Genomic DNA, 25,912 nt, shown 5'->3' with positions numbered 1-25,912 from the left:
TGCGGGGCGCCCTGTGGTGAATAATTTAAAGGGGCCGCGCCTGCGGCGCCGGGCGGAAAGCTACCGGTGTTGGCGCAGAGCGGAGCCTGGCTGCGGCCCCCTGGGTGAGTCCGGGTTTTCGTCGCCCCCGCAGACGCGTCCCTTCCGGGATCGTTAGCGAGACCTTGGTTTTCCTAAGATCTGTCCTCCGATTTCTGGTAGTCCCAGGCTCTCTTATGTTCCCATCCCCCTCCTCCCCCAGTTCCCGGCAGGTGTTTCCACGCGGGTAGCTGGCTGTGCGCTAGGGTGAAAGGGCCCTAGTTCTCCGTAAATTTTCCATGTAGTCTCTAAAGGGCCCAGTGACTCCCCCAAGTTTCCGTTAGTACTCCAGCCGTGCCAGAAACATTCTCATTCCCTCAGAAAAGCCCCAGTAATATTCCAGCGTTCATCCCGAGGCCGGTTCTCTAGCTCAAACGACCGCTGGGACGTGCCCATCCAGCTCCCAGTTTCCCCAGTAACAGTCCTGTATTCCTGGGAATCTAGACAACTTTACAGTGACCCCCGGTAATTCCAGCATCCCTGGTTTCGTCTCAGTAATGGCGCCAGCATCGTTCCCAAAGTTCCAGTGATGCTCCACACTGTCAGAGACCCCATAACTTTATTAATGCGTGACAGTAAAGCTCCAACATCAGCCAGGAACACCTTGTGACCCCGCCCCACTCCGAGCATCTCGGGATCCTTCCGAGACCTCGACATCACCCCAGGACCCCTTGTGTGGTAGTTTGCCGGCAGCACTCCCAGCGCCCCGGCCTGTGGGTTTCCCGAGGGGCAGGTTTAGGTCAGAAGCCAGTCGTCTCCTCGACCCCCATGGCTTGAAGACCCCAGTTTCCCTGGGAAGGTCCATCCAGCCTTCGCAGGGGGGTGCGGCCTAGCGTCTGCTGGGTCAGAATTGATCAATCCCGCAGGGAAGAAGACAGGAAGGGGCCACTTGCGGGAGGAAGTCGGTCCTCTTGGCGCCCGTGCAGTGGCTGCTGACTGGGTGTCTGGCAGGCTGCCCTTTAGCCCCAGGGTGGGGCTCTACCGCTGGGGCGTCTGCCGGCCCACCGTATGGGTGACGGGAGCCAGGCGGGGAACCAGGGACCCCCCACTCCCTAGCCCGGGACTCGAGGTCCACCTGTACCACTTCTCTGCTCTTCAGTGCCCCTCCAGCTGTCCTCTGGCCAGCAACGCCATCCAGGTGGCCCGTACGAAAGGGGCAAGGCTCATGGTAAGGAGCAGGGCTTGCGGCAGGGGAGAGGGGGGCCCAGAGCGGCGACTTGCACCGGTTCCTCCTACTTCGTATTCCCTAGGACTCAGGGCTACCAGACCTGCCTCCCAGTCTGAAGCAACTGATGGAGGCTCCGCTGCAAACCGGAATGGTAAGGGTTGGGGAGGTGTGGCGCTGCGGGAACTACAATTCCCGAAATGCTCAGCGCTCATCGCGGTCCCGTGAGACCTTGGTTACGCCTGTTCTGGCGGAACTACGTTTCCCGGCGTGCACCGCGGGCCGCGGAGCCGCCGGAAAAGAGTTGCGCCCCCGGGGAGGGAGCAGCGCCGGCCCATTCTGCAGATGGGGGCATCGAGTCACGGGCTGTCTGTGACCTCCTCGGGGGCCGGGGACTTGGCGGAGTGGGATGGGGACGGGGGCGTCCCGGCCTCCGTGGAGGGCTCGGCAGGCCGGATATGCGATGCGCAGCCAGTGCCCTTCATCCCGCAGGTGCTGGGCGTGATGATTGGGGCTGGAGTCGCGGTGCTGGTCACTGCCGTATTCATCCTCCTGCTGGTGCGGAGACTGCGAGTGCAGAGTGAGGACCCGGAGGGCCCCTCCGGGGAGGCTGCGGCGTAGGGAGCTGAAATGTCCGGGGTCCGGAGGCAGTAGAGATGGGACTTACAGGAGTCTCCGGGCAGGGTCCTCATCTCTGGTCGCGTGGAGTCTGCGCGGAGCTCAGAGTGCTTCTCTCCCCACTTATCCCCAGAGACTCCAGCCCCGGATGGTCCCAGGTATCGATTCCGGAAGAGGGACAAAGTGCTTTTCTATGGTCGGAAGATTATGCGGAAGGTGAGTCTAGGACCTCCTGGGGTCCTTGCCGACCACACAGAGGTTCTACCCTTTCCCTCTTGCACCTCTTAGTAAGCCCGCCCTCCTTGAGTAAGCGTCTCTGGATCTGGTCCCTTCTCCCCTTAGGTCTGAACTGGCAGTTCACCCATCCCCCATCCTTAATTCTCCTAGGTGTCACAATCCACTTCCTCCCTGGTGGATGCTTCGGTCTCCACCACTTCCCGGCCACGCATGAAGAAGAAACTTAAGATGCTCAACATTGCCAAGAAGTAAGGCTGTACTGGGTGTACCTGGCGCTGGGGGACCATCTCAGGGACCTTTTGAGTAATCAGCCCACAGCAAAGGGACTATCTAAGGGTTCTTTGAACCCCACAGACTCAGAGGGGCTATCTCAGAGCTCTCCCACACCAGACAGGCTGTCTGTGGTGTCTCTGTGCCCCGAGGGCTCTCTCAGCTATGTTCCCCTACCACAGGGGTGTCCGTGAGCCCGTTACCGCCAGCCCATATCCCAGACACTTTATAATACACGTAGGGGTCTGTCTCTTGGTTTGCCGTGTGGGCTAGTTCATGGGTCTCCCCACCCAAGAAGTGATTCATTGGGGTTCACTCAGGTGTTTCTGTGACCTGCTGGAGGGACTGTCTCTAGCTTTTGCGTTCTGGGGGTATCTCTGCAATTTCTCTCCATCAAAAAGCATCTTTCTATGTTACCTGCCTTAGAGTTCTTCCCACACTAAGGAGGCTGTCTTAAGCATTTCTGTACCGCCAGGAGTTATTTCAAGAATCTTCTTGCTTTAAGAAGCATAGGAGGGCATGTCAGGGGCCCATGTCATCAGCAAAGGGCTATCTCAGAGTCTGTGAGAAAGGCCCTCCCAGGGATCTTTCTAAGTTGGAAGCTGGCTCTGAGGTCAGTCTCCTGACATGGAATATACCTGAAGGTCTGTTTTGAGGGTGTCATCCCAGGGCTGTTCATGATCAACAGTTGTGTTATCACACAGCTTTTTAGGACTTGAGAAGCATGGGTAGCTTTAGATTCTCTGTGGTCAGTTGAGAGTTTATATCTCGTGTGTGTTTATGTCGCGGGGGTGGTCTCAGTGTGTGCATACCCTTAAGGAGCTACACTGATGTCATGACCTTCAGAGGGCTATCTCAGCTCTCTGTGAACTGGGTACGGGCTAGCCCAAGATCTCTCTGATCAGAAAAGGAGCCATGTCTGGATTTCTCTGTATCATGGAGTTTAATTCAGGGGTCTGGTCATACTAAAGGGTCTATGTCAGGAGTCTTGTGACCAGGGGAGGGATCATCTCAGTAGTAACTGTGTCTTGCCAGGAAGGGTTCTCCCAGGTCTATGGTTAGCAGAGGAGCTATATCTGTACTCTCCACACATGATGAGAGCTATTTCAGGAGTCGTTGTGACCATCAAAGGCGTCATCTCAGGGTTCTTGATATCTGGGCATAAGGGCTAGCTCAGGGATCTTTGCAAAGATCAAAACAGTTGTACCGGGGGGTGACTGGGTGGCTCAGTCGGTTAAGCGTCCGGCTTCGGCTCAGGTCATGATCTCACGGTCCGTGGGTTCGAGCCCCGCGTCAGGCTCTGTGCTGACTGCTCAGAGCCTGGAGCCTGTTTCGGATTCTGTGTCTCCCTCTCTCTCTGACCCTCCCCTGTTCATGCTCTGTCTCTCTCTGTCTCAAAAATAAATAAACGTTAAAAAAAAAATTAAAAAACAAAAAAAAACAAAAAAAAACAGTCGTACCGGGGGTCTCCTCATATGATGGAAGCCACCCCAGAGATCTGTTTGCATTAGAGAGATTATGTCAGGGTCTAGTCTGTGCTGAGAAAGATGGTCTCAGGGTCCCATGGTGAACAGAGGTGCTATTTTGGGGGGCAGCCCATATCTTACGTCAGGGATCTGCCTAACTACAGGTTCCATCTCAGAACCTTACAATTAGTGAAGGAGTAATCAGCAAATTCATTTTGTGAGGGATCAGATCAGTAAACATTTTAGGCCTTATAGGTCATACGATCGTTACAATTACTCAGCTTAGCTGTTGAGCGGAAGTAGCCGCAGGTAATATGTAAACGAACATAAATGAACGTGAATTGCGTGTGTGCCAATAAAACTTTATTTACACAAGTGGGTGGTAGGCCAGAGTTTGCTGATCCCTGTCTTTTGTGATTTGGGGGAAAGGCTGTGTGGAGTCTCAGGTCTGCCCGAGCCCTCTCCCTACCCTCCCCCTACACCCTTCTCTTCCCACCAGGATCCTGCGCATCCAAAAAGAGGCCCCAACACTGCAACGGAAGGAGCCCCCGCCCGCGGTGCTTGAAGCTGACTTGACGGAGGGTGACCTGGCTAACTCCCACCTGCCCTCCGAGGTGCTCTACATGCTCAAGAATGTCCGGTCAGTGTTGGGGTGCAGGCGGGGGGCTGCAGAGCTGGGGGCTCACCTGACCTCCTGCATTCCTCCTCCTCCTCCTCCCTCCCCCATCCAACAGGGTGCTGGGCCACTTCGAGAAGCCGCTCTTCCTGGAGCTCTGCCGACACATGGTCTTCCAGCGGCTCAGCCAGGGTGACTACGTCTTCCGGCCAGGCCAGCCGGATGCCAGTATCTATGTGGTGCAGGATGGGCTGCTGGAGCTCTGTCTGCCGGGGCCTGTGAGTGGACCACCCAAGGGGGCACCAGAGGGAGATGGGCAGGGGGAATGGGCACTGGTTATCGGGATGGGCATTGCTGTCAGTCAGCAGGGTGGTAGTCTTCTGAGATGTGCGGGCAGGAGTTGGGAATGAATGCCCAAAACTGTCGGGGTGGTCTACATCGTCAGCAGTCACAATTAGTGATGCCTAGGAAATGGATGCTGGTCAAAGATTTGGTGGGTGCCGGGATCGGGATGTCAGTGATCACTGGGTGGTGAGGTCGAGAGCCAGGGGTGTGGTCAGGAGGTGGAAAGCCTGTTGGCAGGGTGGGGACAGCCGTGGTCAGCCCCCCACTCCCCTCTCGGTGTCTCAGGACGGGAAGGAGTGTGTGGTGAAGGAAGTGGTCCCTGGGGACAGTGTCAACAGCCTCCTGAGCATCCTGGACGTCATCACCGTGAGTGGTCGATCTTGGGGGGCGAGGAGGCTGGCTGTGAGGACAAAGTCGGAGGGCTGGTTTGGAGAGGGTCATCTCAGGGACGTCAATCTCCGATAGTTCCCTCGGGTGCCGCCAGTGTTCTCAAGGCACTGGCGTTGGGAAGGACTGGGGGAGCGGGAGGGGGGCTCATAGCCCCTGATCTTGAGTCTCCTCGTTCCCCTGCGCCCCCAGGGCCACCAGCACCCCCAGCGCACTGTGTCCGCCCGGGCGGCCCGAGACTCCACGGTGCTGCGGCTGCCAGTGGAGGCCTTCTCTGCCGTGTTCACCAAGTACCCCGAGAGCTTGGTGCGGGTGGTGCAGGTCAGCGGGCCCTCTGCCTCCCTCCACCTACCCGACTGCCACGGGCACCTGTGGGCTGGGACTCAGCAGCCAACAGGTGCTCAAGCTGTGCTATGGGCCCTGAGCAGGCAGAGCTCCAGGGGGGCCCTGTCCCCTCCCTCCAGCTGTCTCCACACCTGCTCCCCCCCATCTTCTGCCACCTGATTGTGGGTTTCTCCCTGGCTGGCCCTCTGCCCCGGGGTCAGCCCCTCACTGCTGAGCCGACCTGAACCTTCCCTCCACTCCAGCCCCGTAACGCTTCCTCCCAGCCTTCCTGTTATCCAGCTCTTGTCCCCCGCAGTGTCTCACCTCTAGTTTTCTCCCCGGCCCCGCCCCCTCCGACCACGCCCCTGCAGATTATCATGGTGAGGCTGCAGCGGGTTACCTTCCTGGCGCTCCACAACTACCTGGGTCTGACCAATGAGCTCTTCAGCCACGTGAGTTGTGCCGGGAGCACAGGGAACACGGGGCTGGGGGTGGGACGCGTGCCTCCCAGGTGGTACCACCAGGGTGCTCTCTGTCCCCAGGAGATCCAGCCCCTGCGCCTCTTCCCCAGCCCTGGCCTCCCAACCCGCACCAGCCCCGTGCGTGGCTCCAAGCGGGTAGTCAGTGCCTCCGCCACTGAGGAGCCAAGGGAGACTCCCGGCCGGCCACCTGACCCCACTGGGGCCCCGCTGCCTGGACCTGCAGGTATCCCAGAGGACCCCAGCCCTCTCCCGGGGACCCCTTAGCTGGGTACCCAGGTCTGACTCCTGTCCGGTCCCCTAGGGATCCCTAGCCTCAGGGAGCCATCGGAATCGCTTTCCTAGTTCCCTACCGCGTCATCCTAGCTTCAGGCGTGGTGGCTCTGAGGGGCCTGAGCCTGAACACGTGTCTCTCGCAGGGGACCCGGTGAAGCCCACCTCCCTGGAGGCCCCCTCCGCCCCGCTGCTGAGTCGCTGCATCTCCCTGCCAGTGGACATCTCAGGTTTGGGGCGCCGGAGGGGAGTGGGGGAGGCCATCAGGCTTCTGGGTTGAATGTAGGGGTCCCGGTCTTGATTTTCCCCATCTGTGAAGTGGGAATACTGGCAGCACTCGCGTGGCTTTTTGGCGGGTAATCACTGAGGTGGTTAAGAAGGATTCTGCGGCAGGGAGCGGTCACGGAGTAGTCCTGTCTGCACAGAGACGGGATTCGGCACGTAAGTCAAGTGTGGTCACTCGCGTCTTTGTTGTTTTTGTAAAATGCCTCCTGCTCATGGCAGGCTTGCAGGGTGGCCCCCGTTCGGACTTTGACATGGCGTATGAGCGTGGCCGGATCTCCGTGTCCCTGCAGGAAGAGGCTTCAGGGGGGCCCCAGGCGGCTCCCGCTCGGGTGAGGCCTTGCCCTCTCCCCCACCTCGCCCCAGCACCCTCCCGGGACCCCAGCCTGGTGCACGATGGCGTCCTCGGGAGGAGGTCGGGTGGGAGCACGGAGGTCACAGGCCCTGTCCCATGCAGACCCCCACTCAGGAGCCCCGGGAGCAGCCAGCGGGTGCCTGTGAGCACAGCTTCTGTGAGGAGGAGTTGGCCACGGGGGGTTGCCCCTTCGGGCCCTACCAGGGACGCCAGACAAGCAGCATCTTTGAGGCGGCGAAGCGGGAGCTGGCCAAACTGATGCGGATCGAGGTGGGCGGCTGTGGGGTCCTGGGGGACGTGAGGTGGAGGGTCGGCGGGGGGGGGGGGGGCCGGACAGGCCCATCTCAACCCTGCTTTCCCTCCAGGACCCCTCCCTCCTCAACAGCCGGGTCCTGCTCCATCATGCCAAAGCTGGCACCGTCATCGCCCGCCAGGGGGACCAGGTGAGGCTAACTCCTGGTCTCTAATGCAGCTCTGACCCCAGACCTCTTTCTGACCCTTGATCCTTGCCCTTTGACCCTGTATGAAGATCCCCGAGTATGTGATTTCCGCCGCTGATCTTAGGTGCTATGACCCTGATCCCTATGTCCTCTGGACCTATCGACCTTTCTTCTCCAACCCTTGAACCTTTTATCATAGGACCCCCGACCCCTAGATCTCTCTTACCTGCCCCAGCCTCTCCTGTGACTTGTATTTTCTGACCTTTCCGTTCCTCAGTATGCGCTCACATCCTGCGTGCCTCTCGTCCTGGGCCCCTGCTGGGGTGGGTGTGCGATAAGTGTGTGTGGATCAGAATCTGGACCCAGAGGCCGTGAACCAGCCCCTGGAGCTGGACTTCAGTGCTTCCTGGTAGCACCCAGCAAGTGTAGGAAAGCGTATCGCAGGAGTCCCTCTGGTGTGCACGTGGGGAAACTGAGGCCTAGTCATGATTTCACAGTCCGGAAGCCAGGAGGAGGAGGAGGAGGAGGGTTCTGGACTGAGGGGGCCAGAGTTGCAATCAGACTCTGCCCTGACTCCCTCTGTGACTTTGGGCATGTCATCGGAAAAGTTCTCCGCTTCCTCATCCACAGAATGGGGTGATAATGGTAATTACCTGCTAGAATTGTCATGAGGGATAAAGAATAGTTCTGAACCTGAGGTGTTCAAGGGTGACAGGCCCAGGGGAGGGGGTGGAGCAGCTCATGGGGAGATTGGGGGGGGGCGGGTGTGACAGGACTCAGGCACTGAGACTGCAACCCCACTTCAGGGGAGGGCCAGGGGGGCCCCAGGCTTGGGGAGGGGGGTGTGGATTTGGGGGTGGCCCACCTGCTACCGGCTGAGATACTGTTCTATCACTTGATCTGTTGGTTGAGCAGATGCCCCGAGCTGCTCATTGCAAGGTTGGGCTCCTTTCTACAGAGGAAATTGGGTGTGGCTTTCGCCATCTGGGGCTGAGGAAGTGTGGTAACACCGCAGCTCTTGTGGGGGGCCCCTGGGCGCTGCTTATCTGCAAGACGAGGGGGCTCAACCCAGTCCCAGCTGGCCTGCTAATGGACCAGAATGGTCTACAACCATGCGAGGCTCCTGGGGGGGTGGGGGGGGGGGGCTCTTCAGAACTTTGTCAGGGATGTTAATCTGCTGTGTCTCTCTCCCTCCAGAAATTCATACCACTGGTTTGCAAATGGGGGCAGTTTTACCCCCCAAGGGACATTTGCCAGTGTTGCGACATTTTTTATTGACTTGGGAGGGTGCTACTGGCATCTAGTGGGTGAAGGCCAGACATGCAAGAATGCACAGGACAGTCCCCCCCCCCCCCCCCCCCAGATTTATCCAGTCCTGAGGCTATGAAACTCTGCTTTACACAGGTATTGCCCAAAGTGTGCTTCTTGGAACACCTGTATTACTTACAAACAAGGGATCTGTGCTCAAACAGGTTTCTGGAATGCTGGCTATTTGATCCCTTTGTGGAAGCTCTATTAGCATATTCAAGGCTCTGAGAAGTCCTGCAGTGAAGAGACTTGCTCCCCAATCTGATGACAAAATGGCAGATTAATTTAGCAACCCCCATTCATATCCCAAACCGAATCTGGAAATTCTCTTAGAGGGTTCCAGCAGGTGTGTGTGTGTCCTGGGACTGTAGAGGCAGGAGATACCAGTAAGGCCCCAGCCCTTGGGAAAACCCACAGTTCTGACAGACCTTGCGTTCAAAAGAATTACACCAGATCTTGTAAAATCTTGTGTTTAGTGCATACACATAAAAGATGTTTTTGCCTTTACAAAATCTGGCTTAGGCAGGGTAGCACCTCTGAGGAAGTAACCTCCAGCTAAGGAGGAAGGAGGGGGAGGAATTAATTATGGGCAAGGGGCAGAAAAGAGCTTTCTAGGCAGAGGGAAAACTTGTGCAAATGTCCTGTGGTGGAAATAGGATATTTGACCTCTAGGAAACAAAAGGAGATGCAGTGGAACAAGGGAACTGGGAGCAAAGGAGATATATATATATGTGTGTTTGTGTGTGTGTGTGTGTATGTGTATATATATGTGTGTATATATATGTGTATGTATATATATGTGTGTGTGTGTATATACATATATATATATTTATATATATTTGGGGATAGTTTTTTTGGCATCTAATTCACATACTATGCAATTCATGCATTTAAAGAGAAGTCTGTGGTTTTTAGTATATTCACAGAGTTGTGCGCCCATCAACACTATAAAATTTTTTAATGACTTTCTTTTTAAAATTTATTTATTTTGAGAGCGAGCACACAAGCAGGGTGGGGGCAGAGAGAGAGAACCCTGGGCAGGCTGTCAGCTCAGAGCCCCACACGGTGCTCAAACTCACGAACTGTGAGATCATGACCTGAGCCGAAATCAAGAGTCGGACGCTTAACTGACTGAGCCACCCCAGGCGCCCCGTAGACTGCTTTTAACTTTTGCCAGACTGTTTTCCAAAGCGGCTGCTCTGTTTTTACCTTCCCACCAGCAGTGGGTGACAGTGTAGTTTCTCTGCATCCTCTCTAACACATTTTGATTCTAGTCATCCCAGTACGTGCAGCAGCATCTCGTGGTTGTGTTTTTTGTGTTGAGAGAGAGCACATGCACAAACGACTGGGAGACGGGCAGAGGGAGAGAGCATCTCAACCAGGCTCCATGCTTAGCTCAGAGCCCAATGCGGGACTTGATCCCACGACTCCAGGATCATGACCTGAGCTGGAATCAAGAATCAGTCAGTCAACCAACTGAGCCACCCAGGTGCCCCTCATGGTTTTGATTTGAATTTCCCTAGTGATCGATGATTTTGATCATCTTCTCATGTGCTTATTGGCCATTTGTCTACCTTCTTTGGGGAAGTGTCTATTCTGAGACTTTGACCATTTTTTAAAATTGAGTCATCTGTCTTTTTGTTATTGAGTTGTAAGAATTCTTTATGTATTCCAGATACAAGACCCTTAGCAGATACGGGATTTGCAAGTATTTTCTCCCAGTCTCTGGGTTGTCCTTTCAGTTTCTTGAATCAGTGTCCTTTGAAACTCAGAGTTTTTCATTTTGATTAAGTCCAACTTATCAAGTTTGTGTTGTTGCTCATATTTTTGGTGTCATATCTAAGGATTCCCCACCAAATTCAGAGTCACAAAGACTGAGCCCTATATTTGCTTCTATGAGTTTTACAGTTTTACCTTTTACCTCCATGTCTTTTGATCCATTTCTATATGGTGTGAGGTAAGGGTCCAAACTTATTCTTCCATGGGCTAACTAGTTGCTCTGCATAAACCCAGAGGGTTTAAGCTCAGCCATGCCACCCCCTTCCATAGCCCTTGCAGCCTCTTGCCGGCTATGTTGGAGAGAATTTATGGAGCTTGGGGCACCTGGCTGGCCCAGTCGGTTGAGCATGGGACTCTTGATCTCAGGATCATGAGTTGAACCCCGTGTTGGGCATAGAGATTACTTTAAAAAAAAAAAAAATCTCATGGGTGCCTGGGTGGCTCAGTCAGTTAAGAGCCCGACTCTTGATTTCAGCTCAGGTCATGATCTCATGGTCTCATGGTCTGTGGGTATTGAGCTCCGTGCTGACAGCAAGGAACCTGCTTGGGATTCTCTCTCCCACTCTCTCTGCCTCTTCCCTGACTGTGCACGCTCTCGCTCTCAAAATAAGTAAACTTTTTTTTTTTTTAATCTTCAAAAAAGAATTTATGGGCCTTAATCTGGTCTCAGATTTTGTTAATCCGTTACTAATGGCTACCATGGGCGCCCAATGGAAATTAGATATGTTGTGCAGCTCAGAGCGCTGCAGAGCGTTTCCTCCCTCCTTTAACTTTTCCTTCCTTAACTTTTCCTCGGGGTGCACTGAGCTGAGTTGAGGGCAGGAGTGTTGCCCCCGTGCCCATCTCTGCCTCTGCCCCCCAGGACGTGAGCCTGCACTTTGTGCTGTGGGGCTGCCTGCACGTGTATCAGCGCATGATCGACAAGGCGGAGGACGTGTGCCTGTTCGTGGCACAACCCGGAGAGCTGGTGGGTCAGCTGGCGGTGCTCACCGGGGAGCCCCTTATCTTCACACTGAGAGCCCAGCGAGACTGCACCTTCCTGAGGATCTCTAAGTCTGACTTCTATGAGTATGGCGGGAGGCCCCCCCAGTGTTGGGGTGGGAGTGGCACTTGGAGGGCCCGACTTGACCCCATTGTGCTGGGGCAGAGCCCCCCCCCCCCGCCCCGCCCCGCCGCCCGGTGCCTTTCCCCGGACAGCTTTGAGCCCTTCTGCTCCCACCACCAGGCCGTCACGGGCCCTCTCCACTTCCCAAGGACATTCCCTTCCAGCTCCCCTCCCCCGGCTCACGCACCCCCCACCGTCCCCTGTAGGATCATGCGTGCGCAGCCCAGTGTGGTGCTGAGCGCCGCGCACACGGTGGCCGCGAGGATGTCGCCCTTCGTGCGCCAGATGGACTTTGCCATCGACTGGACGGCGGTGGAGGCGGGACGCGCTTTGTACAGGTGCAGCTCAGGCCTTGCCTAGGACGCAGCCCCCACCCCGTGGCAGCCCCCACCCCGTCTCACCCGCTCCCCACCCCAGGCAGGGCGACCGCTCCGACTGCACCTACATCGTGCTCAATGGGCGGCTGCGCAGCGTCATCCAGCGCGGCAGCGGCAAGAAGGAGCTGGTGGGCGAGTACGGCCGCGGCGACCTCATTGGCGTGGTAAGCGCCTACCCACCGCCCTCCGAACTCTGTAAGCTCCCCCCCCCGCCCCCCCCCGCTCCCGCTCCTCCCAACAAACACGGTGTCCCAGGTAGTCTGATGGGACGGTGATGGCGGCTCCCTTCCGTGGGCGGGAGGAGGGGGCGACTTCCTGGGGTGGGGAGTCTTCATGGGTCTCCTCCCCAGACTTCTATCAGAAGAGGAGACAACCCCCCCCACCCCCGTCCGACCCCTGCCGCATGGGTCCCTCTCCCCGACGTTCTAATGAGTCGTGGGGCCTGATCTTCCATCCCATATCGGGGGACCGTCGGGGTAGGGCCGGACCGCCTCCTCTCTGCACCCACGGTCGGCTTCCCCTTTCCTACCCGGGACCTCCCGGCTCAAGCAGCCCTGGTCACGCACGCGGTCCCCCAGGTGGAGGCGCTGACACGACAGCCTCGTGCCACGACGGTGCACGCGGTGCGCGACACGGAGCTGGCCAAACTCCCCGAGGGCACCCTGGGCCACATCAAACGTCGATACCCGCAGGTGCTGCTGGGTGCTGTGCGGGCTGGTCTCCTTAAGGGGGGGGGGGCCCCGGGGGGGCGGGCCAAGGGGGGGGGGGGGATAGAGCCCTAGGGAGGAGGTGGAAACCCCCCCCCAGTAAGAGCAGGGCTCTTTGGGGGCGGGGCCCGGGTAAGGGGTACGCAGGCAACCGAGTAGGAGGAGGGAAAAGTTGCCCCTCTCGTCTTACTGGAACGCCGGTTTCCCACGCCCAGGTCGTAACCCGCCTCATCCACCTGCTAAGCCAGAAAATTTTGGGGAATTTGCAGCAGCTGCAAGGACCCTTCCCGGGTGAGAGCCGGCAGCCCCGGGAATGCTGGGGGATGTAGTCGTAAGCCTAGAACACGCCGGGAGAGGGAGCCCTAAGCCCTGGGCATGCTGGGAGATGGAGTCGGGCGTAGAAACCACGCTCTGGGTGGGGCTTGAAGCGGGGAGGGGGGGGGGGGGAACTGATGGATTTCCGGTGCCTGCTGTGGCGGGGGTGAGGGAGATGGAGTTCGGGTTCCTGGGCAGGCCGGAAACGGAGACCTAGACCCCCGGCCATGCTTTTAATGGAATCTAAAGTGTCGGCAGTGCTGAAGGGCAGTCTTTAGTGGCAAGCTGGGTTGTGGGTGTCCAGGCCTACGGGGCGGGCTAGGGATCACATCTTGAGCCCACTGTAGAGGGAGTCCTTAAAGGAGTATGCTGGGAAATGAAGTCCGTCGGGGTGGGGGGTGGGGTCAAGAGTCTTGTTGGGGAGTGGCTTCTGAAGTGACGGGCAAGCTGGAAGGTGTGGTTCTCTGTTCCAGCGTTTGCTGGGAGGTGTGGTTCCTTGAGTTAGGGTCCTTCGGGGAATGGAGTCGGGTAACAGGCATGTGGGAGTATGGGGCTGAGATTCTCTGTGAGGGCAAGCCGACCCTGATCAGCCCAGCAACCTCTACGCCTGCCCTTCTTTATCCCCAGGGTCTTCTTAGGCCCCTTCGGCCTTGATGCCTGGATGGGGGATGGGCAGTGGTGACCCTTGGCTAAGAACCGCCCCCACGCCCAGGGTCTTTCCTGACATTTTTTCCCCTGTCTTGGCCCATGTATACAAATGCCCATTCACTTCCATCAGGCCATCCGTCCACCCTTGTCACAATTCTGGGGCAATCGCAGGGGCAGAAACGTCAAGATTTCAGACCCCTGAGAGTCTCTCTGTTGATGAAATACAGAAAAGTTTTCCAGGGAGCATCTAACGTCCTAGGCACTGTGCTGGGCACGGGAGGGGGGAGAGTGCATAGGCAGACAAAGCTTCTAAAAGGGCTTACAGCTCGACAAGCGAGGTATTTTAATGTTTATTTAATTTAATTAATTAATTAATTAATTAAGAGAGAGACAGAGTTTGAGCAGGGTAGGGACAGAAAGAGAGAGAGACAGAGTCCGAGGCAGGCTCCAGGCTCTTGAGCTGTCAGCACAGAGCCCAATGCGGGGCTCAAACTCACCAACCGGGAGATCATGACCTGAGCCACAGCCGAGGCTTAACTGACTGAGCCAACCAGGCACCCCACAAGCGAGGTATTTGAAAAACACAAAGAGGGGCGCCTGGGTGGCGCAGTCGGTTAAGCGTCCGACTTCAGCCAGGTCACGATCTCGCGGTCCGTGAGTTCGAGCCCCGCATCGGGCTCTGGGCTGATAGCTCCGAGCCTGGAGCCTGTTTCCGATTCTGTGTCTCCCTCTCTCTCTGCCCCTCCCCAGTTCATGCTCTGTCTCTCTCTGTCCCAAAAATAAAAAAAAAAAAATAAAAAAAAAAAAAAAGAAAAACACAAAGAAAAGGCCTGATGTCACAAGCTGATACATACAGTGAAGAAAACAAAAGGTCTTGATGGAATGTGACTAGCCGAGGGAGGGCGGCCTTTCTGAGGATGATGAGCTGAGACTTGACAAATTAGATAGGGCCTGGAGGGGAACTAGGAAGACCCACACAGGATTTGGGGGCTTTGGACCGCTTCACGGATGAAAGGGAGCCAGCGGGAGAAATGGAGGCCGGGGCCTGGAGCCTGGGAGGGGCATTTAAGCTTATTAAGACTGGGAAGCATCTGGAGGGGAGGAGGCAGTGAGAGCTCCAGGCAAGAGAGAGGGGTTCATGACTTGGTGTAGGAGGTTAGTGGAGAAACTGAGAAGCAAGTGGATGTTTCTGCCTAGTTTTGCGTTTAAGTCCCTTCAGTGGACAGAGGCACCAAGGCCAGAATGGGGTGGGAGCACGGATCTGTCCATGCAGGCACATAATGTAGAGTTATGTGATGGATCCTGTTGAGATTAGGCCCCAAATCGAAGTTCACATGGGTAGGTCTTATCAAGACGGGGGACGGGGTGAGGCTGCGGGACCAGGACCGAAGCCGTTACCTTTGCTGTGGCTTCACCAGGCCTCAGCTAGGGGATGAGGGCCCGGGATTTCTGAGGAGGAGGAGGAGACAGGTCTACCCTCCGGACACGATTGCACAACAAATCTTTACTCGGGACTCAGCAGGCTCGGGACTCGGCGTCCCCCCTCACTCGGAACTTACCAACCCAGCCAGCAACTTGGCAACCGTGGCGGTCCTGCCAGTGTGCGCCGAGGTGCCCATGGTGGCCTTCACCCTGGAGCTGCAGCATGCTCTGCAAGCGATTGGTCAGTTGGGGAAAGGGGCGTGGCTAGAGGCCATTGGGCGGGGCGGGGCGGGGCGCACGTGGGCGGAGCATTGGCCAGTGAGGGTGGGGTGGACCCGGGAGTGGAGGGGGGGTATTCTCTTATAGGAGAGCCTCCCTGCCCCCCCCCACCACTCCCCGCAACCCTGCACCCCTCTCTCTTGGCCTGGATTCCTAACTTCAACCACACCCATCCCCAGGTCCAACGCTTCTCCTCAACAGTGACATCATCCGGGCCCGCCTAGGGGCTTCTGCCCTGGATAGGTATGTGTTTGGGGTTTGAGGACGTGGGGATGGACTTGAAGCCCAGAATTCTTTCAATTCTAGTTGAGTTCTGGGCTGTGAACCAAGGAGCATGCGCCCCATCCTCCGGTCAATGGGAGTCCGTGGATTGAATCGCCCCTGGAGGGCGCGGACCAAGGGTCTAAGATCCCCTCCAACCCTCCAACCCGGAATGGAGCTGCATGGTTTCCGGGAGGTGTGGGACCCCTGACCAGCCCCCAGGATGGCTCACCCCCAACCCCTGTCCCAGCATCCAAGAGTTCCGGCTGTCAGGGTGGCTGGCGCAGCAGGAGGATGCCCACCGCATAGTGCTGTACCAGACTGACGCGTCACTGACACCCTGGACTGTGCGCTGCCTACGCCAGGCCGACTGCATCCTCATCGTGGGCCTGGGTGACCAGGAGCCCACTCTTGGCCAGGTCCGGAGACCGCACACAGTGACCCTGCCCTCCCGTGCCTGCGCCGGGCCCCGCACACCCTCACCGTGGGGCTAGGCGAGCGGGGACCCAAGCTCAGCCGGGGGAGGGGGGGGGGCGGGGAGGAAATGACCCACGATCAGTGACTTCCACCCTCTGCTACCCCACAGCTGGAGCAGATGCTGGAGAACACGGCGGTGCGCGCCCTGAAGCAGCTGGTGCTGCTGCACCGGGAGGAGGGCGCGGGCCCCACGCGCACGGTCGAGTGGCTCAACATGCGGAGCTGGTGCTCGGGGCACTTGCATCTGCGCTGTCCACGCCGCCTCTTCTCTCGCCGCAGCCCAGCCAAGTTGGTGAGGGCTGCACTTGGAGAGGGGCCCCGCGGGAGGCCGGAGGGGGCGGGGGGAGGGGTGTGGAGCACCCTAGGGGCTGTGGGGGCGGAGCGGTGGCGCGGAGGCTCAGGTACCGCCTCCTGCACCCCATCCTCATGCGTCGCCTCTCTCTCCCCCGCGCCCCCCGCCCCCTGCATCCCAGCACGAGCTCTATGAGAAGGTTTTCTCGAGGCGCGCGGACCGGCACAGCGACTTTTCCCGCCTGGCGCGGGTGCTCACAGGCAACACCATCGCCCTGGTGCTGGGCGGGGGCGGTGCCAGGTGAGGGGTGGGGCTTGTCCTGAAGGGTGGGGTTGCGGTGCCTGGGGGGTGGGGCTTGTTCCCTGGGAGCCCTCCCATAGGGATGGGGCTGGCGCTTGTTGGTTGCCTGGGGAGATGGGAGAAGGCGAGTCCTTGGTGGGGGGGCGGGGGTGGGAGATCTCCAGGGAGTCCCTGGGTTTTCTCCCCTTTGCAGGGGCTGCTCACACATCGGCGTGCTGAAGGCATTGGAGGAGGCAGGGGTCCCCGTCGACCTGGTGGGCGGCACGTCCATCGGCTCCTTCATCGGTGCCCTGTACGCTGAGGAGCGAAGCGCCAGCCGCACTAAGCAGCGGGCCCGGGAGTGGGCCAAGGTGTGTGTTGGGGGGGAGGAGGGGGGGGAAGGAGAGGAGGGGGGAAGGAGGGGTGGGGGACAGGCCCATCCCCACCCACCGCAGGAGGAGCACCCTGAAACCTGACCCCAAAGGGTTCCTGAGCCCTTTCTGCCCTTTTCCTGACTTAATTTGTGAACCCCACTTGGACCCCAATAGCGGATTCCTCCAGGACCTTGTGACCTCCTGGTTAGTGACCCGGCCCCCAGCTGGAGCCAATCAGGACCCTCTGTGACCCCCCCTTGTTAGTGACCCCGCGTGACTCCCGTTTGACCCCCACTGGCCTCCTTGCCCCTAGAACATGACTTCGGTGGTGGAGCCGGTGCTGGACCTCACGTACCCCGTCACCTCCATGTTCACCGGGTCGGCCTTCAACCGCGGCATTCACCGCGTCTTCCAAGACAAGCAGATCGAGGTGTGCCCTCCTCCCTTGCCTGCCCTGCCTCTGATGCTCCCTGCGGGAGCCCCCACTCCTCTGCCACCCTGGTCCCTGTCCCCACAGGACCTGTGGCTGCCGTACTTCAACGTGACCACGGACATCACCGCCTCAGCCATGCGCGTCCACAAAGATGGTGAGTGCCCCCAGCCAGCCCCACGACAACCTCTGTGGCCGTGTCGGGAGGGGGTGCAGGGAGGGCAGCTGAGCATCTGGGACGTTGTTAACATGAGTGACCGTCCGCCCCGGCCTGAGGGCCGAGCACTAACCACCACCCACTAATGCCCCGGAGGCCCCAGGTATGTTTGTCCTCAGGGGTGGGGGGCTGGAAGGCTAGTCAGGCTCCTCACCCCCTCACCGCCGTCCCCGCAGGCTGCGTGTGGCGTTACGTCCGGGCCAGCGCCTCCTACTGTCCCTACCTGCCCCCACTCTGCGACCCCAAGGACGGGCACCTGCTGGTGGACGGGTGCTACGTCAACAACGTGCCAGGTCAGCGAGCCCACCGGGCTGGCCGGGCCTCCGAGCGTGTCTGAGCGTGTCTGTGCGTGTCTGTGTCTGTGTGTCCCGCCGGGCAGGCTCCCTGTGGCGATACGTACGCGCCAGCATGACGCTGTCGGGCTACCTGCCCCCGCTGTGCGACCCGAAGGACGGGCACCTCCTCATGGACGGCGGCTACATCAACAACCTGCCAGGCAAGTGGCTGCCCCTCGCTCACACGCAGAAGCGCGCGCAGCACACGCGTGAGCAGGTGGGCCCACGTGCAGGCACACAAACAGGCGCCCGGGAGGCCACGCCCTCGCACGCCCGTCCCTCCACGCTGCCGCAGACACACACGAGCGCACACGCACAGATGGCGGGCACCCGTGCGACCGAGTGAAGCTCTCGCACTTACCTGCTGACCTCACCCGCGCCGATGGCAGGCGGCCGGCTGTACAGTTCGACGTCTCACATACCCGGAAGTGAGCGCGCACGAACAGACGCGTGGGCTAGGTACACGCGCGCTCCCGGGCCCGCCGGGGGGTCAGCAGACAACAGCGAATCCGGCCCCCGGCCTGATTTCGCAAATGAAATCACACAGCCACGCCCACTCGTTCACGCTCCGTCTCGTGGCCGCTCCCGTGCTGCCTGGCAGGGTCGCGCGGTTGTGACGGAGACCACGTGGCTGTAGAGCCGGAGTTGTTTTCTCTGTGGCCCCTTAAGGGAAACGTTGGCAAACTCCCGCCATCGGTGCTCTGCACAGACGCACAGCCTAACAGCCACACGCACGTGAGCAGGTGTGCACAGATCCGTAGGTGCACAGGCGCTAGGAGACTTGCGAGGGCCGTCCAGGTGGGTGCACAGAACGTAGACACACGCCAAGGTGTGTGTGCTCACACACACACACACACACACACAGGAGACACACGGCTGGCAGGCATGTGCAGGCTCGTGCAGGCGCACGGACGTGGGCACGTGTTCTGAGACACACAAACAAGCTCGTGAGGGACTCAGGCAAAGTCTGATGGAGACTCAGGTATCTTTCCTGGCTGCAGGACCCTGTCCCCATCCCCCCAGGCCCTCCCAGACCCACTCGAGGACGCTCAGTGGGACACACGGACGTGGAAACACAGACCCACAGACACACCGGCCTCCTCACCAGGCCATCACCCGCCCTTCACCCCTCTGTCCTGTTTCTCTGCACCTCCTTGTTCCTGTTCATTGTTCTCTGTCTCCGTCTCAGCCCCAGATCTCCCCCCAGATCCTCTCTCCCTCCGAATCTCTGATATCTCTGCCCAGAAAATCTCTGTTGCTGTCTCTGCATCTCTGCATGTCTCTCCCTTGTGGTTTGATGTCCACGCGTCTCCGTGTCTGTTTTCTTGCCCCTTGGTCTTCCAGCCTCTGTGACTCTATCTTCCTGCCTCTCTGTTTCCTGGTGTCCTCACCATCCTGTCTCTCCTTATCACTCCCTCCACACCTCTGCCCCCCCCCCCCCACGTGTCTGACTTTGTGTTTCTTCCCCAGTGACGTTGTCTGTACCTCCATTTTCTCCCCCCCTCTGGCCCCACTTCCCCAGACCTAAAAGCTCCACTGTCTGACCCTACCTCCTCAATGTCATGGGCATCAATGCCCATGCCCTTTGCATACCGGCTTGTTGTTTGCATGGTTTTTCATGTGTGACCTTTTGCATGATGGTGTTTGTGGGACTGGGTTGAGCTTCCCTGCCCTGGGCTCTGGCGGGGAGCCACCTGCTGACCGCCCCCGGCCCCACAGCGGACATCGCCCGCAGCATGGGTGCCAAGACGGTCATCGCCATCGATGTGGGGAGCCAGGATGAGACGGACCTCAGTACCTACGGGGACAGCCTGTCTGGCTGGTGGCTGCTGTGGAAGCGGCTAAACCCCTGGACAGACAAGATCAAGGTTCCAGACATGGCTGAGATCCAGTCTCGCCTGGCCTACGTGTCCTGCGTGCGGCAGCTGGAGGTTGTTAAGTCCAGCTCCTACTGCGAGTACCTGCGCCCGCCCATCGACTGCTTCAAGACCATGGACTTCGGGAAGTTCGACCAGATTTATGTGAGCGGGTGGGAGCGGCATGGTGCCTGTATGGTGGGCTGACAGAGCTTTACTACTTAGAGCCCAGAGCAACATGAGGGGAAGGATTCTAGGGCTCCGTTCCCAGATGGGATCTGTGAGGAACAGAACGGTAATTGATTTGTGATGTCTGCAGTGCAGCTGGCACATAACGGGAATCTTAGTTCTTACACGGCACATGCACAGCCACATTCCCTTGCCACACGCACTGCCTGAAGCACTGTCTAGCGATTTCTAAAGCCATTTTCTGCATCGGTGGGAATGAGAACATTGGTCAGTTTGTAACGTTTGCCACAAGCATGGGAGAGGTGTGGAGCAGTGCATATGTCACCTGCCACTGACGTGAAAAATATGTCCTAGCCCATGCTAGCTGAAATTGACTGGGAGCTGCTGACCAGAGCCCTGAGTAAAAGAGTCTGACCCCCTTTCTGGGCTCACTAGGAAAGTGTGCCGTGATGGATTGGTGATGTCTGTCACGGGCACAAGAGATGGTGATATCTACAGACGTATTGCATTTTTGCAGACCTTGAAATAAGCTTACACAACATCATCTCAGGCCATTTGGTACTTGGCACACTGCACAGGGCTGAGTGGGAAAGAACGTAGAGAGATTGGTAATGTCTGACAGGCACAGGATGAGAAGCTTGGGGACAAGTGTGCAACCTATGGCTGGCTCTGAAATAGGTTTAGTCTCAAATGCCAGCTCCCCCAGAGCATCAGGCTCTTGAGAGGCCAAGGAAAGGTCAACAGAACAGAGCTGAGGAGAGAAGGTGAGGCAGAGAAGACCGTTAGGGGAGTGGGGTTTGCGGGCATGGCCTCAGCCTTCTTGCCTCCTGCAGGATGTGGGCTACCAGTACGGGAAGGCTGTGTTTGGGGGCTGGAGCAGGGGCGACATCATTGAGAAGATGCTCACGGACCGGCGGTCTGCTGACCTCAATGAGAGCCGCCGTGCGGATGTAAGCCCGTGACCTACCCCAGTGGGGCCACTCTTAAAACTAGATTACCCCAGCCCGTCTCAGATGACCACAGACCTCCTTGGATTTAGCTGAGACCCTCAGACCAGAGAACTCCCCCTAGGATCTTTGGGCTCCCAAAACACCACAGGCCCTGATGCTCCAGGATCCTGCAGAGGCCCCGAGACCTTCACTTACACCTGCACTCCACAGGTTCTGGCCTTCCCCAGCTCTGGCTTCACCGACTTGGCAGAGATCGTGTCCCGGATTGAGCCCCCCCCACGAGCTACGTTTCCGATGGCTGTGCTGATGGTGAGGGGCCCAGGTCACTCCTAGGAGGGTGGGGCTGGGCCTGGGATTGGTGGGCCCCTGGCCCCACACCTCACCTTGCTCCCTGATTCCAGGAGAGGAGTCAGATTGCCTGACAGAGTATGAGGAAGACGCGGGGCCTGACTGCTCGCGGGACGAAGGGGGCTCTCCTGAGGGTGCCAGCCCCAGCACCGCCTCTGAGATGGTGAGAACAAGTGGCCCAGGCCCTCCCCAAGGTGGGGTGACACGGCTGATGCATGCCGAGCGGCGTGCACCAGCATCCCGGGCTCTGTGATACATGTTGATATGTGTGTGTGGCACTCCTGTCCCCTCAGGAGGAGGAGAAGTCAATTCTCCGGCACCGGCGCTGCCCGCCCCCGGACCCTCCCAGCTCGGCTGTGGATGCCTGAGGACCTCGAGAGGGTCCCCCTGGGGCTGGGCTGGGGGCGAGCCCTGTGGGGGTGGCTCATTCCCTCTCTGCCTGCTGCTATGTCTGCGACCCTCCTGGGTCCCCCTTGATCCCAGCACCCAGGGCGCACACACTGGACTGCCCTGCCCCCGAGGGGAGGGACAGCACCGCACTGAGGACCCTGGATCAGTTACTCCCAATAAACCCTCCCCTCTTGGAAGTGGCCTCATGTCATCTTTGGGTGCAGGGGGCACCTCGCCCCACCTTCCATGACTGGGATGGCTGGAGCTGGGGCCTAGACAGCCTTGAGCTTGTCACAGCCCCCGCCCCTGCTGCCCCCTTGCCCAGCCTCAGGCCCAGCTTCCCCGAGGGCTCTCAGAATTCACAGGACCTCCGAATGCCACAGGCAACCCCCAGGGATCACAGGTGTTCTTGGGTGCCCACCCTGGCACCCCTTATTTTCCCCCTGCCCTTGGCTGGTCCTACTGTGTGTACGTGCTTTGTGTGCTACATGTGCCTACTGGGTGCGCAACAGAGCCTGGCTCCCAAAGGATGCCCTGTGCAAATATGCAGGCACACGCGTGCACGGAGCTCACAAACTTTCAGAGACTCCCAAGCATGACCCTACTGTGTGTTCAGCTGAGGCTGCACAGAATGAGCCAGTCCCGACGGTGCGCGGAGACCTGTCCCCAGGGGTTCTCAGTCACCGTCTTGGTGTGTCTAGACTGTGGAGCCAAACTGCCAGGTGTGAAACCCCAGGCTTGCTTCTTACTGGTGGCCTCAGGCTTGTGGCTGAAACTCTGAGCCTCACCTGCTCCACCTGTGAAGTGACGCTGGTAGTAAGTGCCCCATCAGATGCCACTGCTACTGTCACTACAGCTGTCCCTACTGGGCTCTAGCCTGGGCCTGAGCCCGGGCCCCTCGAGGCTCCCAGCCGGCGCCCCTACTGTGTGCTGAAGGCCTTTTGGGGGCTCCCAGTCACTGCCTTTACCACATGCCGTTAAGTGCAAAATTCGGTGGCACCGTTGTGCAGCCATCCCCACCGTCCCGCTCCAGAACTTTCTCACCCGAAACTGAAACTCCGCTCCAATTAAGCACTAACTCCCCCTCGCCCAGCCTCAGCACCCACCAGCTACTTTCTGTCTCTATGGGTTTGACTCCTCCAGGGACCTCATATAAATGAAATCAGATAGTATTTGTCCTTCGGTGTGACTGACTTATTTCGTTAAGTATGACACCCTCAAGCGTCATCCGTGTAGCAGGCATCAGAACGTCCTTCCTTTTTAAGACTGAATGATACTCCGTTGTACGGATGGATCACGTCTTGTTCATTTGTTTACCTGTCAGTGGACGCTCCTGGCTGCTTCCACCTTGGGGGTGTTGTGAGCAACGGTGCCGTGAACACGGGCATACACATATCCCTGCTTTCACTTCCGCTGAGTGTGGACCCAGAAGTGGCATTGCCGCGTCATACGGTCATGCTCGGTTTAACTTTTTGAGGAACTGCCACACTCTTCTTCACGGTGACTATACCACTTGACCTTCCCACCAGCAACACACCGGCCTTGGGAGGTTTTTGAGTGGGGAATAGTCAGATCTGTGTCTCCAGAAGGGGATGGCTCGCAAGGGACCGAGGAGAGATGACTGGGGCAGCGGACCCAGGGAGGGGAAGGAGGGACAAGGTCCGAGACATTCACAAGAAAATTTGCCAGAATCCAGAGTCTGATGCATACCGGGGGGGCACGGCGCAGGGGACGCCAAGGAGGACGAGGGCACCGTGGCATAGGTGACCAGGGAGGGGCCTTTGTCAAGATGGGACGTGGAGAAAGGAACAGGAGTAGGGGGTCATTCTGGGCTCTGTTCTGACCACGTTCAGTGTGAGGAGCTTGAGAGGCCGTCCGAAGGGAGATGGTGGAGGCTCTGGACATTTGGGTTGGGGACTTAAGAGAGATTTGTGCTGGGACCAGTCAGAAGCACCAGGGCAGTGGTGGAGATTGATGACATGGGGATCGATGACGTTGTCCAGAGAGAGGCTGTGCCGAGCGAGAACAGCCCTGGGGCTCATGTATACACTGTCTTCTAGATACTTATCTGAAGCTCCCTTCCTCGCCTTGAAGTGGCCCAGGGACAGCTGGGGTGGGCCGAGCCCCCTAACAGTGACTCTGTGGGCTTGGAGAGCACTCCTCTTCCAGGCGGACCCAGGGCGAGCTGGAGTTGGGCCGGAGCTCCCCACCGTCCCCAGGTATATTGCTTTGCTGCGGCCACCATAACAAAGTACCACAGGCTGGGGGCCTTCAACACAGACCTTTATTTCCCAGTTCTGGGGTCTTTGAAGTCAAAGATTAAGGTGCCAACATAGCTGGGTTCTGGGGAAGGACTTTTCTGGGTTACAGGCTGCCGACTCCCTGTCGTACCCTCGTTTGGCAGAGAGAGGGTGAGAGATCTCTCTGGGGTTTCTCTTATAAGGGCACTCGCCAATCCCACTCGTGAGGACTCCACCCTCGTGACCTCCCAGAGACCCCATCTGATGCCATTACATTGGAGGTCACCACTTCAACATACAAATTGGAGCAGGGGACACAAACCTTCAGTCAGGGAGTCGAATTCTCTGTTGTGCCAATTCCTGGATTATGTGAAGGAGAGAGCTGTCTTTCCTGGGCTTTGGCTCACATGATTTTCCTACTGCTTCTGAAATTAATCATCACAAACTTGGTGCTGAAAGCCACACGTGTTTATTATTTTACAGTTCTGGAGTTCATAAGTTCAAAATGGGTCTCTCTGAGCTAAAATCAAGGTGTCTGCGGGGCTGCATTCCTTCTGGAGGCCTTAGAGGAGAATCTGTTTTCTTGCCTTTCCATCTTCTGGGGGCACCTGCATTCCTTGGCTTGTGGCCGCATTGGAAGCCAGAGGTGGCTGGCTGCATCTTTCTTGTGTTGCATCACTCTGACCTCTGCTTCCAGTCTCCATCTCCTTCCCTGACTCTGACCCTCCTGCCTCCCTCCTGTAGAGACGCTTGTGATGACATTAGGCCCACGTGGGTAATCCAGGATCATCTCAAGATCCTCAGTGTAATCACTTCTGCAGTCCTTTTTGTCAGGTAGGGGGACATTCACAGGTTCTGGGGACTAGGGTGTAGGCATATTTGGAGGAGGCGGGCGTTATTTTGCCCAAGCACACGGGCTGATCCGATAGAAGACCTTCAATAATTAGTCATTTTTGACATTCTGACTATTCGTATCTGGAACACCAGAGCCTCGAAGGTAGGGAACTTCATTTCCTGTACCCCATTGGGAACCTGGTCTCAGGGTGTCAGCACCATGGACAGCGAGAGAGCTGTCCCAGGTGCTGATAAGTCCCCCGTCTCTACCTTCCCATCCAAGACGGTGACATCGCTGTCCTCAGCAAATCTCTAGGTTTTAAGAGGCACATTAAGCTGAAGATTCAGTCCAAGTTTGCCCCTTGTCAAAATCTCCATCCTAATGGCCTTCCCCTCCACCCTCACCCATGCTGTTCCAATTACACCAGCATTCTTTCTTTTTCTCAAACTCTCCTGCCTTCAAGCCCTCTGCTTTTCACTCTGTGTAGCTGAATAAGTCTGTTCTCAAATGTCATTCCTTCAGACTGTCTAAAGCTACTGTCTAAAGTAGCTTTCCCACCCCCGCCTGCCCTGTTTCCTTGCTTTTATTTATTTATTTTTTTAACGTTTATTCATTTTTGAGAGACAGAGACAGAGCATGAGCGGGGAAGGGGCAGAGAGAGAGGGAGACACAGAATCTGAAGCAGACTCCAGGCTCTGAGCTGTCAGCACAGAGCCTGATGCAGGGCCTGAGCCCACGAACTGCGAGATCATGACCTGAGCCAAAGTTGGACGCTCAACCAACTGAGCCACCCAGGCGCCCCCAAATCACAATCTCTATCCACAGTTGTTTTAGTTGTTTATTTAGTTGTGTATATCTGTCTGGATGAGACACGCTTGAATAGAAGTTCCATCACTGGGAAAACTTTGCATAAAAGAGCTCCTGGCTCATAGTAGCTGCTCAATAAGTGCTTGTTGAATGAACCCAAGTTCTGGAGATAAAGATGCTTGAGGTGTCTCCCACTCTGTTGGGAGTCTTGGCACCCCACCCTGAGACCACATAGTTTCCCCTTTCCTTTAAGCACAAATTAACACCATCAGCAGCAATAACAATAACAATGAGCTTATGGGAAAATTGCTATAGATCAGGCCTTGCATTGATGCATGCATGTTCTCTCTGAATTCC

The 25,912-nt window shown here is 57.6% G+C and overlaps 1 protein-coding gene across 1 annotated transcript; it reads left to right on the top strand.

Moving 5' to 3' along the window:
* Positions 1 to 21,870, top strand: PNPLA6 (patatin like phospholipase domain containing 6). Its single transcript, XM_049639840.1, is given in 36 exon segments — positions 1 to 104; positions 1,178 to 1,246; positions 1,329 to 1,397; positions 1,736 to 1,823; positions 1,995 to 2,077; positions 2,249 to 2,346; positions 4,334 to 4,474; positions 4,569 to 4,728; positions 5,081 to 5,161; positions 5,375 to 5,503; positions 5,878 to 5,958; positions 6,049 to 6,211; positions 6,405 to 6,488; positions 6,763 to 6,872; positions 6,998 to 7,165; positions 7,261 to 7,338; positions 11,285 to 11,490; positions 11,734 to 11,865; positions 11,945 to 12,068; positions 12,483 to 12,596; positions 12,827 to 12,902; positions 15,094 to 15,237; positions 15,455 to 15,518; positions 15,787 to 15,955; positions 16,123 to 16,305; positions 16,487 to 16,605; positions 16,799 to 16,955; positions 17,272 to 17,388; positions 17,476 to 17,545; positions 17,985 to 18,101; positions 19,660 to 19,961; positions 20,819 to 20,935; positions 21,146 to 21,205; positions 21,208 to 21,244; positions 21,337 to 21,446; positions 21,577 to 21,870. Coding segments are annotated over 35 exon segments (4,029 nt in total). The 5' UTR covers positions 1 to 104; positions 1,178 to 1,243; the 3' UTR covers positions 21,652 to 21,870.
* The last annotated feature ends 4,042 nt before the right edge of the window (positions 21,871 to 25,912 follow it).

Source organism: Panthera uncia, chromosome A2, assembly GCF_023721935.1.
Source record: "Panthera uncia isolate 11264 chromosome A2, Puncia_PCG_1.0, whole genome shotgun sequence".
NCBI lineage: Eukaryota > Metazoa > Chordata > Mammalia > Carnivora > Felidae > Panthera > Panthera uncia.
Note: the sequence above shows the minus strand (reverse complement) of the source record. Positions and strands in the feature narration are given on the sequence as shown.